Below are 14,222 nucleotides of genomic sequence, written 5' to 3' on the forward strand. Positions count from 1 at the left end.
ATGCTGCGGGCATTCAAATAAAGGCATTTGATTTAGGCCCCTGATGGATTACCTGGAGCCTCTGTTGAAGTACAGTTGCACTGCAGCTGGGTCACTGGTTTAGATGGGGTGTTGGGTGATATGGTTTAGGGGTGAACTTGTAGTGTAGGGTTAATGGTTGGACTCGATCCCAAGGGTCTTTTCTAACCTGAATTGTTCTATGATTCTATGATTCTATCTCCATTCAACATGTTTTTTGCATACTATCAGGTCACATAGAGAATAAATAACATTCAAGCAGCTATCATTTTGCCAGTCTGCCTTCTGACCTACTGTGCTAAAACTGCAAAAAGGACATGGCAGGCCTACTCAGGTACAAGTGGTGTTAACTGCGACCTTGACAGCATCGTTTGTAAAACCACAGTCTAGTGGTGTCCAGAAATGCCACCTTAGAGAAAGCTCTGAAGAACTACTTTTTGAAAAAACCTTTTTCTCTCCAATCTTGCAAATGTGGTTTCTAGGCATTTCTTAATCTTATTACATTAAAGTAAAACTCATATTGGCTACACAAAACATTGTCATCAAGTTTACAATTACCCTGGTCACATTATTCTGCTGACTGAAATCTGCATTTCATTTTCAGCTAGAAGTGACTCCAGCAAACAACGAAGCCTGCAATTTAACAAAGCTACTGGATCTTTAATTTTCTTTTTAACCAACCCATGCTTTGTTCAGACCATCTGCAGAAAAATGCAGAAAAACACAAGCAAGATTTACTATGTGCCCTAACGTAGGAAAAGCAGATTAGATCTTGAAGAATTTATTACATGCTGCTCAATGGCAGGGACAGTCAGCTTTTTTTTTATTAAACGAACTAATCACCCTCATAAGGACGTTAAACTCTCCAGCCAGTGGAAAGAAGCAAATACTTAAATACTTGGATAATCTACCTCTCTGCTGTTCTCTGAGGCCATCTACTTCTCTGCACTGATATAGTTCATTTAGAGTCTATGGACCACACGTGGGCCACACAACACAGGAATATTTCCAAAATTACCCAGATGGTCATTGGAAAAAAAACCTTGTGATTAAAAGAGGAAATTCAAAGTATTAATAAATACTAGTAAAAGGAACTCAGATCTTTTAGAAAGGCTCTACCATGACACTTTCACCTTCTTCCATCTTAGAGTTAATGCAACCGACACTAAAAAACACTTGAAAAAACCTATGGTCATGCAAGTTTGAGGCAAATGCTTTTGGACTGCAGGAATGTCTTTGCACCTTAGCAGCCTTTATTGCTATACATATATGAGTTTAAATGCTACTCAAGCATATATTATTGAATAAATAAAATCATCCAGGGAAGAAGGGAGGGAGTGGCAGAGTCTAACAGAAGGCTATGACGAACATCAGAGAAGAGCTTTCTGATTAAGATTATGCAGCAAAATTTCAGAATCCTTTAGATATCAGATGTGTTTTGGAGTTCGCTAAAGAAATTCCCTCTTTAAAAAAAAAACAAATCTCTTTTTAGACAATATTAAATTGGTCTCAAAGGCATTTCCTGGAGATCTCAGAAAAACTCTCCCCCAGAGTCACCTCAGGAATGTAACAATGAGCAGCTCTTAGATCTCTCTGCTGGGTAAGTCGTCTCTCCTGCCTCCTGTCGCGTGCTTGAGTAGATAGGTGGGCAGAAATAGGGTAACTTTGAGCTACTTCTTGTATTTTAAAACCTATGATAAATTAGTATTGTAGATATATGCTAGAGGAAAACAAAAAAAAAGTAAAGTTTGAAAGCAGTTCCTTGAGAAAGCCCAGGTTTAGTATTGGTCAGGGAGCTACAGGTCACACTATGTTTAATAATCTGATTATTGTTCCTGGTCCAAAAATCTATGTTTCTTAAAAATACTGTGTTTCTAAAATATTCAGAATTTCATGACTCACCATTGTTTCAAAAGTAGTTAAAGTCAGACCTGCTTCCATAAAATATTCTGTATTTGGATGAAACAATACTTTCTGAGAGAAGTCCTGTTGTGAAAACCTCTTAAGCTTCTCAAACCAAAATCAAGTCTCTGGTCCTGAAACAGAACCATTTAAGTCAGCAGGGTTTCATCACTGCAGCTCAGAATAGAACCTGCCCATTACCATCTTTAAAGTATTTGCTCACTGCCAGAGTGTTGCCTTAATTCACTTTTCTGATTAAACTTCAATTTCAGCTCTCAAAATCAATTTAATATTGCGGATAAATTAAATTATTTCAATAGTAATGTTAAGAAACAAAAAAGGCTAGGAAATTGCAGATGAAATATAACTGAATGAGGATGTTACTTCTTTTTGAAACTATAAAATATGTGCTATGTAAGACAGCATATAGCCCCTCTTAGCTCTAGGGATTAGCTGGCCCTGCTTTGATTGCACACAAATGCTAGGAATCAGCTAAACATTACCAGTTCTAGATGGAGAATATGGGACTCATCCAACAGAAGGAAAGAAGAAGGTTTTCTCTAGTCATCTTTATGAGTGCTTAAAAGATCAAGTGGAATTTATGGGCTTACCTAGTGAAATGAATTTTTTCTGATACCAGTATTAGCTGGCCATTTGGTCCAAGTGTGAATAGAGCCACTCAGATATTTATTTAAAAAGGAACCAGTCTCAGAGACAACCAAGAGAAGTGGTTAGAGATGGTATTCGCGTGGAAGCAGGTGAGATCAAGCTGTGTTCAAGGGGAAAGACAGAAAATGTTACTGCCTAGAATGAGCTAAGAACTAAAAGAACACGATAAGCAGCCCTAGAGAGAGGCAGAGATTACAGTAACAGGATCAGATGGTGAGTCTTTGAAAAAATACTTAAAATCAAACAACTGAAATTGCTTTTGCAGGAACATAGGAGCTGTCATGCTCAGCCTCGCTGATGGTTCATCTAATACAGACTTCAGACCAAAGCTGCTTTACTTGATCTGGGTTTTGCACCAGGTAAAGAAGGTAGCAAAAATTCCTAGGCAGGTTATGTCTGTGTGTACCACCGACTGGAACTGAAGATTAGCAATGAAGTGAAGCAACTCCCAGCCAGCCTCAGGTAATTGATCGAGTGGTCTGTGTTTGCCATCTAGTGGTACAAACCGCAATTTTTGTTCCGATGCAAGAGGGCAGACAAGGCTGCTGAAGCCTTTTGTCTCCGAAGCAGAGCTCTCCCACACAGAAATACGACTGCTTTCAGGCAGATGGTGGGGACAACTGTGTAACCGTCCCCCTAGAAACTAGGGGCAGAAATTTTGCATTAATGAGTTAGCAAGGGTCCCTAATTTTCACTGCTTTCCGTGAGAATTCAGGCAACTTGGGATCTGAGATTATGTTTTAACGGTTTGTAAATCATGTTTGTAAAATCCTCAACCAACAGCTCCCCAGATTTCTAGAGGCATCAGCTATGATTTAGTATCCCTGTATGAAGGCACCTGATTAACTTCCAGCCAGAAGACTGAACTACAAAGAAACGAGCAACTCATAAAAAAAATTGTACAAGGAATATATACCATTATGGCAACAGAATATATATACCTAAACATAAGCTGTAAGACTAGTTTTCTCTCTTAAAACATTCCAAGGATGTGTGAATAAAGAACAAAGTAAACAGATTAACTTTATTTCTCAGTTATGTCATATAGTAAGTACAAAACACGTAGGCTGCATTAATAGAAATTAGTTTTATCAGAAATTATACCTAGCCATATATAAAACTTACAATTTTAATAATATTATTTCTTTTTCTTAAAAAAAGACAGAAGTAGGAGGTACCAGGTAACCATATATGTTATTTACCTGGATTTTTTGCTACACAGTTAAGAAACTAATAATTATGTAATGATTTTTTAATTCATTTTCAGGAAGTTTAAAATAATTCCCACATCTTATGTAAATAGCAAATGTTTTCAAGTTTTACTACAAAAACCTAGCTAGGAATAGAGTTAGAGTTTTCATAGTATCTCTGTGATTCAGGAGCATCACTCAGTTTAGCTGTTTCTGGGATTTTTCCCTCCTAAACCTCACAGATTTTTTTTTAAACCTCTTCCACAAGCCACAACGAATGAAAACAAAGCAATACAAATTAGATAGGGGAAAAATCACAGGACTAAAACAAAGATTAATGAGATTGAATTAACTTTACGATGTAGTTTTATTCATTTTAACACTAATATGATTCTGAAAAGTGTACCTATACAATAATACCACATATCTAACAAATTATGTGGAAGAAAAATAATAATAAAGAAAAATTACATGCTATTAGCTATGGTCCTTTCGTTTTTAAAAAAAATTATTGAATCTCCTATTTATTGAGCAGCTGTTGCTACGCTCACTCATTCATTCATCCGCTCATTCAAGTGTTATTTATTTAATTAATTATTCAATCAATTGTTCACTGAGGGACCATATATGATCTATGTTTTACAATTGACCTCAAAGAGTGAGGCAGCTGAATGCATCCGATAGAAAATAGAAAAAGGCATCGCAAGGTTCACAACTATTATCCAGGGTTCAAAGCCAAAAACTATTTCTTCTAGTCCATTGTCATATTCCGGGCGGCACCCGAACGCTGGTGGTATCCACAGCTGCAAGGAAAGAATGCAAGGCCAATATTAATCACCAGTGAGATGAGTCACCAGCCCCTAATGACTGTGACTCCACTGAAGTGCAAAGTGGTTTCAGAAATCCCTAAGAAAACTCTCCCTGTTGCTACTGGGGCACACTAGTGGAAGAGGATTTCAGTTTCTGCTGCTGCTACAGTTTTTGCTAGAATGAGCCTACGCTCCCAGATTCCGCGTTTAAATAAACTTTGATCCCCAAAGGCATATTCACTTATTCTTCCAGAAGAAGTAAAATTTACTTGCTACCAACTATAGAACCATGTAATTTTAATACAGTTATTGGGCTTGAAAGGTTGGGAAGCTTTTGGGTATTAACTTGAGAATTAATGTTCAAAACGTCTTACCGAAAGGTTACAGAGGAATAAAAATGCAGCAATGTTCTTCAGAATTCTCCTCTTGTTAGTAACGGAGTTGCTACTGTAAAATGAGAAATCTGAGGCTGAATGCATGACCGAACTGTTTTCGTGACTTGTTTCTTCCTTGGCACCATCACCACCACCATCATTTTCTCTCCCACAGGTACCGCCCTTGAACAGGCAGGGCAACTCCCCGCTGTCACGGGCTGCTCTGCCATTGTAAATTTCTTTGTATGAAGGGCTAAGTGATAAAGTGCTCCCTCGAGATACAGTCACTATTCGAAGAGTTTTAATATCATCATTCGCCTTTTCCTGCTCACGGTGTATGGATTCAATGATAAAGAGGTTCTGAATATATTTCTCGATAATAACCAGGACGGAGTAGGGCAGGTTATACCACGTGTATTTTGGATGAGCCTGGGCACAGATAATGGCGAGGATCGAGCCCCAGGAGAGGAGCCAGGATCCTGCCGCTGTGCCCACCAGCAGCTCTGCATCTAGTTTACGGGCGGGATTTTTTGAGTTATCCAGCGATCTATCTTCCAGTCTGTAGATCAGAAGGGCGACAATCCCAGCTGTACACATGAGAGCCAACACAAAGATAGCATGCAAGTAAAACATAGTAAGTGCCAACTCGCTTTTGATTTTAGAACCTCCAATCTGAATTAAATACACAACAACTATGGCTATTGTGCTAGTTAACACGATTAGTCCAAAAATCATTCCAACAGTTATGCCACGGAATTTGAATGGAGTTTTATGTTGCTGGTGGTGCTCGACTTTGCGGCCAATGTTCTTCCACAGGACATAGAGCATCGTGGATGCTAGGATGTGGTACTCTATATTAAAGGGGTATAGATAATAAATTCCTTGAGAAAATATTGAACAGAGAGTTGTTGTTGTACAATTGCATTGAGGTGCATGATCATCTAAAACTAAAAGAGAGGGAGAGCTTAGTTACATGCATTATAAGGATTTCTCATTTCAAGTGAATAAATAAAACATATATAAAATAATAAAACATAAAAGGTAAGATTTCAGTCAAACAGCCACCTTAGAAAAGGTCTTGCCATTAAAGTCATTAACCTAAAAAAGCTTCTGTGTGTGCACTGAAGTGTGGTCTCTGACCACTGCTCAGCCGCTGAGCAAAAATCACATCATGAACAAATGCAGCACCAAAGGGCACCAAACTTCAGCAGGGTCTTGGTAAAAATACTTTTTTATAACATGAAAATCCAGATCCCAAGGGCTTTGAGTCTTCAGCCTTTCAGCTTAGAAGGCTTTTATAGAAGCCTGGAGATCTGTGGATCAGATTCAGAACAAGCTTAAGAACAGGGCTCAGTTCTACTCTCATTTTTATCAGTTATTTACACTGGTATGGTTTCTGATACCAAAGCCACTTCATTAAAAAGTTGTTTATGTCTAGGAAAGAGGTGAAGCAAACCACAGATAATTTCACTCAATGTCCCAGGATAGTTTTAAGGTTAAAAGCAATTTTAAAATCAATCTTATCCTTTTGAGAGGAACCTATGAAATCATTATCTCTCTGCTGTGCAGTTACATGCATCATACAACTCCTAAGGCATCACAATGAACAATTGCTCATATTTTTACAATAAATATACTTAACGTGCATTTATAACCTAAGCAAATAATGTCAAAAATTAGAAATTGCCACAGGAATGGGAAAAAAATACTTATTTTCACAACGTATTTACTTATAGATTTCTAAACATATATGATGAAGAACACACTTTTAGGTGCTGATCTCAGATTTGTGCCTGGAAGGTTTCCTTTTGTTTTCTATAATTTTAGAAGATAAGATGAGAAAGTTGTATTGTTTTGGGTTGAGCACACACTATTAGGAGATTTTAAAAGTGCTTTTGCAGTGGATTGTATGTTAATTCCAAACCTGTCTTGCAGATCACTACTTTGCTCTCCCTTGTTTCAGATGCTATTTCTGACTGTTCATAATCATGTTAACAATTCTGTCAGCAGAATAATAAGAAATAATATAAGGAACCTGCTTCTATTTAACAAGTAAAAATATCAAGAAGAGCCACTAACTCTATTAATGCTCCATAATTACAAAAATCTCTGAACTATCAATTCCACTACCTGACTATTAATGGAAACTAAATAGTTTCCACAGATACATGTAAAGGGTAACAATTACAAATAGATGCAAAATTGTGGGCGTACTTTTAGACACAGTTATACTGAAAATACTATTTTAAAGATTCTAAAATTAAATTTTCACTTACACATGAAGTTTGGCAGGAAATATTAAAAATTGCCTAAAATTTTTCAATTTATACAGACTATAAATATGCAAAACAAAGAGAAAGAAATTCAGGATTTGGCTTTGTAGAGGCAAAATCAGGATAAAGGCACTACTGAAATCACTGGGTGGGAAAACATACATTTTCCTCTTGAAAAGCTGTCTGTCTTCTCCCTTGTGAACACAACCAAAATTTATCTGATAAATATTCATGGGAGGAAAATTACTTATAGCTGCTGAGAACTTTTATTTCCTCTTTAAAGTTAAGCACTTCTAATTTCCTCATGCTTTAGTGGCATTTGAACGCAAAAGGCATTCCCAGCAGTTATACTCAACGTTTGCTGAATGCAACAAGAGGAGGCTGAGGGGAGGCCTTGTCACTCTCTACAAGTACTCGAAAGGAGGTTGTAGCGAGGCGGAGGTTGGTCTGTTCTCCCTAGTGGTGAGTGATAGGACAAGGGGAAATGGCCTGAAGTTGTGCCAGGGGAGGTTCAGGTTGAATATTAGGAAGAATTTCTTTACTGAAAGGGTTGTCAGGCGTTGCAACAGGCTGCCCAGGGAGGTGGTTGAGCTGCCATCCCTGGATATATTTAAGAGTTGGACAGATATTCTGATGAGGAACATGGTTTAGCGGTGTTGATAGGGCTAGGACAAAGGTTGGACTCAATCTTCAAAGTCTCCTCCAGCAAAAAATGTTCTACGATTCTATGATTCTATGTTCTATGAACTTGCCTCATCTTACCAATGGAGAAAATGCTTCATTATTAAATAAAGAACCACCCAAAGCAAAATCTTTGTCTTGCAAAGCAGCACCAAGGGATAACCCCTATCCTTCCGAGTCATCCCACTGAATCCCTTAGCACCACATGCCACATGTAATCCTGGGAAGGATCAGCAGGATTATTCACACTTGTTTTTCTATGAATGACCTAGTAAACTTTGGCTTTAAAACTGCTATGTTCAATCTACCTCTATGATCAACTAATGAAGGTGTTCCTCAGTGATGTTATTGCTCAAAAGACATGCTTTCAAAAAACAGTTTATTTGGAACTTGGAAGAAAACAACAGCCTGGACCAAATATATGATAATGACCATTTAGTTGTGATCTGAACTGATTACATATCAGCTCACTGCCCTTTACCTGGGAATGATTACACTGACATGGTCATGAACGACCCAGCTCCATTCTACGGTGACACAATACTTTGTACGAGAGTGTGTTAGAGCAGGAATTTCAAAATGTACCGACCCTTTTGCTTACCTATTGTTATGTTCCCAAAACCAAGCGTGATTAGTCTTTCCTTATGTTCATTCAGTTGATGTTTTGACTCTGTTAGCACTCCATTTGTCCACAGGAGTAAATTTGTGAACACAGAATGGATAACCCCAAACCTATAAAATACAGTAATTATTGAAGGAATCTGCACAAAATATACCTCCATGTATGTTAAATAAAATGGATTAACTTTCTGTAGTCATGCCACATGGGACTATTTAGTTGTCAGCAAAGGGAAAATAAAATTATAACCAATCTCTCTGAAGTTCCTCGGTGGAGCACAATGAATATTAGACTTCCAAAATTTTACAGAAACACAATAGCTAGATGTATTAACCCATTAACACATGCTGTTATTATTTGTTATGCTCTCTTACATGATGGTTGCCTTTCAAAGAGCCGGGGAAGCTTCATGTTAATGTCAGTGACTCAACAGTCTGACCAGGGTTAACTGTTTTGCAAGCTGTATTTCACAGCCTTCTGCAGTGCCCCATCCTACTCAGTGTGGCCGGTCTCTCTTCGCAGATACCAGCACCTTCTCTAACTTCTAGTCCACGCAGTTTTCTCTCCTGGAGACAGCTGAAGCCCACAAGGGCTTTATCCCATTCAGACTACTGGCACAGCAAGGGTAGGTCTCCATGTGTTTTTGAGATTCCCAGTTTTCAGCAAGCCAGGCATTTCTCTCCTGCACCTGAGGCTGGTAATCTTGGCTTCACCAAGAAACACATCTTTATTACTGCACTGCTCTCACTGATGGACTTGCAGTTAGGGTGTTTTAAAATTCTACTTATACACAGAACTGATTTTATCAGCTGATGTTGCAAAGCCTCCTGCAATCCCTCTCCTCATTAGCACAAGGCTTGAACGCTTACCCAAGAGAGCAAAGCAAAAGAAGAAGCTTCTCCACAAATGACATTTCGGAGTAAATTTCTTGTACTTTCTAGAGAAACTAGTCAGCTCATTGATAATTTGAGACGAGTACTTTAAAAGTTACCATGTTTGTTTATTTACGCTTTATGTGTAGATAATCTACATTAATTCACCTTCTCACAAAACAAAAATACATCAGAACTGACTCTGCTGTCTCTAAGACTAGTCCTCACTTCTGTGACAAATGTACATATGTGCTCAGCTGCTCAGAGGACACATCAGTTACACTGTGAGAACCAAGTTCTGGTGTCAGAAGTGTGTACAACCCTTACGGATTTGGGATACTATCAGGGCAGTTGTGTTTCCCAATGAATTTGCACATCAGCACCTAGTTCCAAAAGGTACTTTCTGTAAAAATTATTATAAAATAACTCAGATATATTGCATTGATCACAGGTTGCTGATGCAGACTCACTTTCAGCAGCCAAATGAAGAAAACACATATATTGCACAGTCCTAATACATATACACAGCACTTACTTCAAAAAACACAAGAGACACTGTGGTATCATACCTTGCCCACTGCCCTCTCTCATGAGAAAAACATACTTATTCTGTGAATTTTGTATATTATAAAATATAAGCACAGTTAAAATAAGAAAATAACATCACCCTAATGATTATCTTCTCACTTTGGTAAATGGAGTTCCTTTTTATTTGTACTAACACAATTTTTATTTGGATTAACACAACTAAGAGAAGAATCAAACTCTCTAATAGTTTGTATAGTCCATATAGTAAAGCATAGTCCATATAGTAAGTATAGTCCATATAGTAAAACTGTGGGAGGTAAAGTACTGTGCAGACCTATACCTATCAGCATTCCAGATGAGGATGAGATCTACTTTACCTTTCAAGTGTTTTGAAAGACTGGATAATATCCTTTGCATGACACCAAAGAAAATACACCTAAATGAAAGGAATACAGAATAATTTTTAAAATATATCAAATACTGTGGAGGGAGAGAGATAATTGAAAGGATGTCAGACTTGAATAATAAACAACAGGCACCCAAGAAGCATGAGAAAAGGTTGTCTGAGAGACAACTGCACTAGGAACACATGCAGTTGTATTCAGGCATTGTGCAGAAAGCTCAAGCAGGAGAATAAAAGAGAGAGATAACAATATTGAATTAGCAAGTAAAGGGGAAAGAAGCATTAAGAGCGGGAATATCTGTGGGAGGATACTGGAAAGCTCGGGATACAGGTTGTTGCTGATACAAAATCAGTTCCAAGTGCGAGTGAGTGCAAGGAAAATGATACCAACATTCCTCAGGGATGCGAGGGTGAAACTGGAAGTCCTGTTTACTCAGAACAGCTCCCAGGATAATGAACTTGACAGCAGGTGAACTATCAGGAGAAAAACAGTCCAAAAGGTTTCTCCTAGAAATCTGCTTAGTTTGATGTTCCAGAAATAGTCTGAAAAGTGCAAAAACCTTTTCTTCAGCAATTAGAGTAACCAGAAGTCCACCCTACACTACAGCTGGTGTGGTCCAACACATTCAGTATCTGATTTTTGAAAAAGTTAGGAAAATGTAGTTCGCTGGGTGTCACCTATAGCACACAGTAATAACACGTTCATTCATTCCTCTAGTGAAGTGTTTATCAAAAGGATGTGTGACCACTGTACAACCCCAGGTGTAGAGACTACAAGGTATCATGGAGGTTTAAAATTAAATGAAACAAATTGAAATCAGCATCTCGGTCCCATCTAATTCCATGCTGAACTTCCCATTCTGGGATAGATGCAGCAAAATATAACAGATGTGACAGCATTGTTCAAAACTTAAAAATCATAGATTTTGAAGATCTGTTCAGACATTCAAGTCAAGAAAGCGGAGGGAACTAGGAACAGAAAAGTGAATAAGGTAAATAAATAGTATAAAATCTAATTTTTGTTCACAAAGCACTTATTGCCTCAAAGGGAATTCTGCCAGCTAAAGAGCGTAATGCACAGCCTGTCTTGGAAGAGTAGGTATGTGTTAGTTCATTACTTGCAGAGGTGCAGTATGTATATATTTATTAATTTAATGACGGGTATCAGGATGCCTCATTAAAGTACAACAAAATCTGACACATATTTTGTAGAAAACAAATCCTTTGTTTTTCAGATGACACCTAAATAGGGATGTCGTCTGTTGTAATTGCATCCTATGTTTCAAAGACATGAGAAGATTTGCTTTAGGTAAGAGGTATCTGGTAAATTATTTTTTTACATTCTCTTTGATTGCTCAGGCTAACACTCAAGATGTCATTACTGTAAGCTAAGTAGATGATAAATTCAGCAACACTGGGTGATGTAAAATTTATATTAGTATTCTTGTTCCGTTTGTTCAGCATTGTTATACTGCATTTTTTCCGCACTCCACGGTAGCTGGAAACCTTGTCAGCTCAGGGTCACTGAGGCAATGAAGAATGCTGCATACAGATCAGCAGGGAAAAATTACTTAATTTCTTTTGTTTGTTTTTCAGGGGTAAAGCAAAGAAGCTGCAAGATAGGGGATACTATAAGAATATGAAATTAAGATTACTTCAACCAAATCAAAATTTCACCCTCAGAGAAAAAGATAGGTCAGAGTTACTGCTTAATTTTCAATGCTTTTTTTGTTATAGAAAGCAGAAAAATGTAGGTTGTTCAAATGCTTATTTACAGGCAACCACAACCACTAGAAAAATCTTCTCTTTCTGAATGACCTAATAACCTTGGAAAGTGCATTATATTACCTGGCTATAACTGAGTATCTCAGTTGAGTGGCTTTTTCTTTCCTTCTTTCCTATAAATCTGGGGACCAGGACTCAGAGGAATTCATGTCATAAATAATCAGCTGTGGAACATCACTGTATAACATAGACCCAAAGCCTTAAACGAGCAGGTGGAATATTTTACTGGAGCCACTGACTTGCTACTGTGCAGCCACTGATAAGCATAACCAAATGCTTCTCGAAGGAAACTTCATGTGTATCCGCTACAGGAAAGATGTGCAGATATTTCATAACAAACTAAATACATGGGAAGCGTTCTCTTCCCTTTGAAGTATCAGACCTCCACCCTTAACTACAACAGGAAATGAGCATCAACAGATCGAACTGAACATGTGTATGCCAAGTCCTACATACAGAAGTAAGTTAATTGTCTTTAGTCAAGCTCCTCATTTCAGGCTGAAAATTCTGAAAGTTAGATATATATAACTTGATCTAAAAAAAAAAAAAGCATGTAAATTCTACTACAGGAAAGCATTTTTTGACTATTTAACTTCTGAAAACCTGTGAGCTTTGCAGCTGAATTTCAGGCTGCAATTCAATTTCAGGCTGAAAAGCCAAATTTACACATAGAAAGGATATACTTGCAGAAGAATTTAGACTTCAGAAGTATCATGTGATAGCTTAGAAATTAAATTAGTGTAAAATTCACTGATGATGACAAGATTAAAAGTATTTTTAGTAAGAAATACACATATAATATAAAACTGCGTCGAATGACTTTTACCTGTAAGATGGTGTGCACAGCATGTGTAACGGGAAAAATGCCTTCAGTTGGTGATAAACAGTTTGAAAAATCAATATAATATCCAATTTTAAAAGAATCCAGAATTAAAGTAATCACTGCAAATAATGTTATCCCACCTACAAATGAAAAAGATATTAGAAAACATCAACGTACAGTTATAGCGTCTAGAGACTTTCTGTACCAACGTGCTGAAATCTGTTTAGGCAAATAAAAGTCGATCAATATCCGTGTTATTGTTTAGGGAAATAAAAGTAGATCGATGCTCAGGAAGATAATTGATTCAGTGTAATTAGTCCCTCTAATTTGTGAAAGCCTCTGCCCAATATATTACGAAATCACACCCCCATGCGTGCCTCACACGGCCCGTGTGGAGGAGCGAGTCCAGCAGCGGCCAGGACCTGGAGACTGGAGACACTGGGCACCTTGCAGCTGGCTTCCAGCTCCTTCAAGCTCAGCCTCTCAAGTAACGGCCGCACTGAAGCAGCCATACAGTGCATGAATTAATGCTCTATACAGCCACACAGCAAACTATACAGTCCCAGGGAGCTGAACAATCATGTTACAGTCTCCTGGCCCAAGAGCTCGACGGTAGGAGGTAACACAATCACTTGGTATTGCCTTCCCCAGGGCTCAGGAAGGCTCACGTGGTAACTCAGAGACCAACAATACAGTGAGCTGGATGCTTTCTTCTCCTAGAAAGGAATCAAAGATTTCATCTCTGATCTATTATTATGGTCCCCCCTCAAAAAGAAATACACCTATTATGTTTCTCTAAAGATGTATTTTGTATCCCAAAGAACTTTCAAAATATGTTTCTCCCTGTTTAATTTTTTTTTCTTCAAGAATGTCAATATTTCTTACAAAACCATTCTGGAAAGGTATATGTTAACACAAAGCATTTTATTAATTATTGGGGTTGCACCCATATGACCAAGCACAACTGGCAATAAAATTAGTGAACCAAACTCTTAAAGTCTTCATTTGTTTGTTTGTTCTCTTTTTTTCTCTAGGCTTTTATATAAACAAGCTTCCACTGGATTTCATTTGGGCTTATTTGAATTAAGACTAGATAAAAATCTATCCATAGACCCTAATTGGACCTTAAGAAATACATCAGCATCAGTATCTTCATCTTTCTTTGTAATTCCTCACAGAGTAAATAACATCATTACCGTTGACATTAATGAATAATTATTCTTCATAAGAGACCACAGCCTAACTTCCTTATAAGCATCACATGTTCCACTTAACT

The 14,222-nt window shown here is 37.7% G+C and overlaps 1 protein-coding gene across 1 annotated transcript; it reads right to left on the minus strand.

The window, feature by feature from the left end:
- Positions 1-4,422: 4,422 nt before the first annotated feature.
- Positions 4,423-13,458, minus strand: OTOP1 (otopetrin 1; the record flags this gene model as incomplete). The annotated part of the gene is made up of 6 exons (XM_009877546.1): positions 13,329-13,458; positions 12,950-13,086; positions 10,313-10,371; positions 8,518-8,648; positions 4,963-5,909; positions 4,423-4,582 (listed from the first exon to the last, which is right to left on the minus strand). Coding segments are annotated over exons 1-6 (1,564 nt in total), but the record flags the coding sequence as incomplete, so codon positions are not given.
- Between the last annotated feature and the right edge of the window lie 764 nt (positions 13,459-14,222).

The sequence above is a fragment of the Apaloderma vittatum genome, unplaced genomic scaffold, assembly GCF_000703405.1.
Source record: "Apaloderma vittatum isolate BGI_N311 unplaced genomic scaffold, ASM70340v1 scaffold4801, whole genome shotgun sequence".
Lineage (NCBI taxonomy): Eukaryota > Metazoa > Chordata > Aves > Trogoniformes > Trogonidae > Apaloderma > Apaloderma vittatum.